Source organism: Sabethes cyaneus, chromosome 2 (assembly GCF_943734655.1).
Source record: "Sabethes cyaneus chromosome 2, idSabCyanKW18_F2, whole genome shotgun sequence".
Taxonomy (NCBI): Eukaryota; Metazoa; Arthropoda; class Insecta; order Diptera; family Culicidae; genus Sabethes; species Sabethes cyaneus.
In genome coordinates this window covers 87409215-87412231 of record NC_071354.1, presented here as the reverse complement: position 1 = coordinate 87412231, position 3017 = coordinate 87409215, and the positions used below count along the sequence as shown (strand labels likewise).

General features: G+C 40.2%; 1 protein-coding gene across 1 annotated transcript; it reads left to right on the top strand.

Annotated features, from left to right (window-relative positions):
* Positions 1-953: 953 nt before the first annotated feature.
* On the top strand, positions 954-2357 carry LOC128737426 (serine protease 7-like). The gene is made up of 5 exons (XM_053832059.1): positions 954-1054; positions 1106-1257; positions 1323-1627; positions 1678-1967; positions 2029-2357. Exons 1-5 carry the CDS (start codon positions 988-990, stop codon positions 2340-2342), a joined length of 1128 nt encoding a protein of 375 aa, XP_053688034.1. The 5' UTR covers positions 954-987; the 3' UTR covers positions 2343-2357.
* The last annotated feature ends 660 nt before the right edge of the window (positions 2358-3017 follow it).

The following is a 3017-nucleotide window of genomic DNA, read 5'->3' as shown; positions in this document are numbered from 1 at the left end:
ACCTCTTGCTGATTTTTCTCGAATCGGCTGGTCGTTTATTGTCGCTTACTTTCACCTAGGAATGTAAGTTAATTTATTTCAATTCCGATCGTGTTTCTTTTAAAGTGAAGTCATTCTGGTTGCAGATTTGCACCGCAGACAGACGCTTTGTTGAAATATTCAGAGCAGACTGGCTTGACTTTACGTCTTGGCCGAAAGTGCCGCGATGGAAAGAAGCTTCCGGTTCTCACGGTTTATTTAATTATATTTTATGCTTATCTGGCTTGAGGCTTGCTTGGCACGAGACGTTTAATACGGTTGCATACATCTGCCGAGAACCGGAGATGCGGGCAGGCACGAGATGATCTCCATTAACGAGCAGCAGCGAGGGTGGTGAAAATAGGCTCTGCACTGCAGAAAAACATGATTTTCATTTTCATAACTAAATGTTAAATTATCTCGTTAACATCTAGATTAGCCACTTTCTCGCCTCGTATTTGGGTCATGTTTTGTTACTAACTTGGATGGTTTTTACAACCGTCTGCAACGACGGGTACTCAGACGTTCAAAAGGGGTAACTTAGAGAGATAATACGATAATACTGTGAAAACCAGGGTCATTGGTAACAGACTCTACAGATTTGAGTAAAACTGTTTTAATAACATTTACGGTTTTGGTGTATTCTCGTTCTATATGATTTTAAACGAGTAAATAATAAGTTACAATGAACCAACCTCTGCTTATTTCTTTTGGGTATTATACCTTAAATCATGCTTCGCTGATGTGAAATTAACTCACATTTTGGTCAAACGCTACTAACGATGTAGATTTCCGAGCTAAACATACAAAGCTTTACATTGCAACTGAGCATTGATTAGAGTTGCTACACTCATCCCGCCACGGACTGACTGTTATCTCACAGTTAATGAAGGGAAACTAGGATTTTGGACGAATAGGTTGACAATGAGTTTGTTTTGCAATTGATTCCACGAATCCGTTCAAACTGCAATGAAACTAAAAGTTTGGAACATATTACTCTGTTGTTTGTGTTATATAATTTTATCTGCAAACTTAGGTGAGCATTCGATTTCTAGAATCATAAATTATGATGTCATATTCTATTCAGTTTCTAGCGCATCATGTTTAACACCAAAAGCCCGCAGGGGAAACTGTGTACATATAGATCTGTGTCCAAAGCTTCGTAAATTGGCATACAGTGCTATAATTTCTCAAGAAGACAGACAGTTACTAAAGTCTAGTATTTGCGACGATCGAAAGGTGATTTCGGTTTGTTTAGCTTAGAAAAATTTTCACAATGATTAAGCACTTGTTTTTGTTACTAGGTTTGTTGTGAAGATTCTGTGGTAAATGAGTCGACTTCTACCATTTCTTCTAGAGCAAAACAGAGAACAACAACTATGGCTACACCGCCGAATGATGATCTACCAAATGAAACGTTTTGCGGCATCGATTATGTGCGTAATCGAATCTTCGGTGGATCAGCAACCGGACTTAGTCAATTCCGATGGACGGTTGCCTTAGAGTACAACGTAAATGGCTCCAGGGAGGTGAATTGTGGTGGAACACTAATCAATACTCGTTATGTTATCACTGCAGCGCATTGTGTGTGGAGTGTAACTCCTGAACAGTAAGTTCATATCAGACTTTTAATTTGGATTACTTCAAACATCTTTATAGATTAATTCTTCGTTTGGGAGAGTGGGACTTGAATCAGGATCCTGATTGTGACGAGGAGTCTAATTGCAACGATGCTGTGAGATTTGAAGATGTTGACCAAATAGTTGTTCACCCAAGCTACAACAGATCCAAGACACATGACATTGCTCTTTTACGAATGAAATCGTTTCTTCCAACAAACTACACGGATCACATTTCTCCGGTTTGCTTACCTCAGATGAAAGCATTTTTAAGTAATTCATTTTCAAACTCCAACGTGACTGTCGTTGGATGGGGCTTTACTGAAGCAGGTATTTTAACCTGTTTTTTTACTTTCACTAAAATTCATAATTCGAGAACTCAATATTTCAGGAAAACGAAGCTCTCTGAAAATGAGTACCAACTTAGTGACGACTAGTTTGCCTAGTTGTCAACGCGATTTAAAATCTTTTTTGAGAGGAATCGTTCTAAGCGAGGCACACATATGTGCAAAACCACCCGGACGCAATATTCGTGATGCTTGTAGAGGTGACTCTGGAGGTCCGTTGATGGCCAATTTGAATGGTTACTGGTATTTGGTTGGTATAGTAAGCTTTGGACCACCCTGTAGGAGGACACAGTTGCCGGGAGTTTATACTAGGGTAACCAGTTACATGGACTGGATCAGGGAGATCATTTCTACATAGAAGAATTATAACTTATTTTTGAACTGAGAACATATTTTCGTATTTTTTTGAAAAAACATTCAAAAAAATATATTTGCAGCTAACAAAAATAATTTCGTGCCACTTAAAAACATTCGTAGGCTATTGTCTTCCGCAAGTATCATTACGAATGATTCGTATTTTGTACGAGAGCGTATTCGTAGCATATCTGGCATCAACCTATTTGATGCATGGTTGTTGTCTGGCATCGCTATCGTCGTGAACGGTAGAGATGGTCGGGTAGCGGAAAATTTGCCCGAAACCCGCACCCGTACCCGTACCCGCCGGGTTCGGGTCGGGTTCGGGTATTGAAAAAAAAAATAATTTGCGGGTTCGGGTCGGGTACGGGTTCTTAATTTTTGTTTTTGAAACCGGGTACGGGTCGGGTCGGGTATCTCTATTGACCTTTTTAACACTAAAGATGGTCGGGTACCCGGGCCCGTCCCGTACCCGTCGGGTTGCGGTCGGGTTCGGGTATCAAAAATAATAAACTTGCGGGTTCGGGTCGGGTACGGGTTTTTAATTTTTTTCTTGATCGGGTACGGGTCGGGTTCGGGTATTCAAATTTTCATACCCGACCATCTCTAGTGAACGGATGGCGAAGCTTGTATGTAAGAGAAAAAAGACTTGTGCAATTATGACGCACATAATTTGATT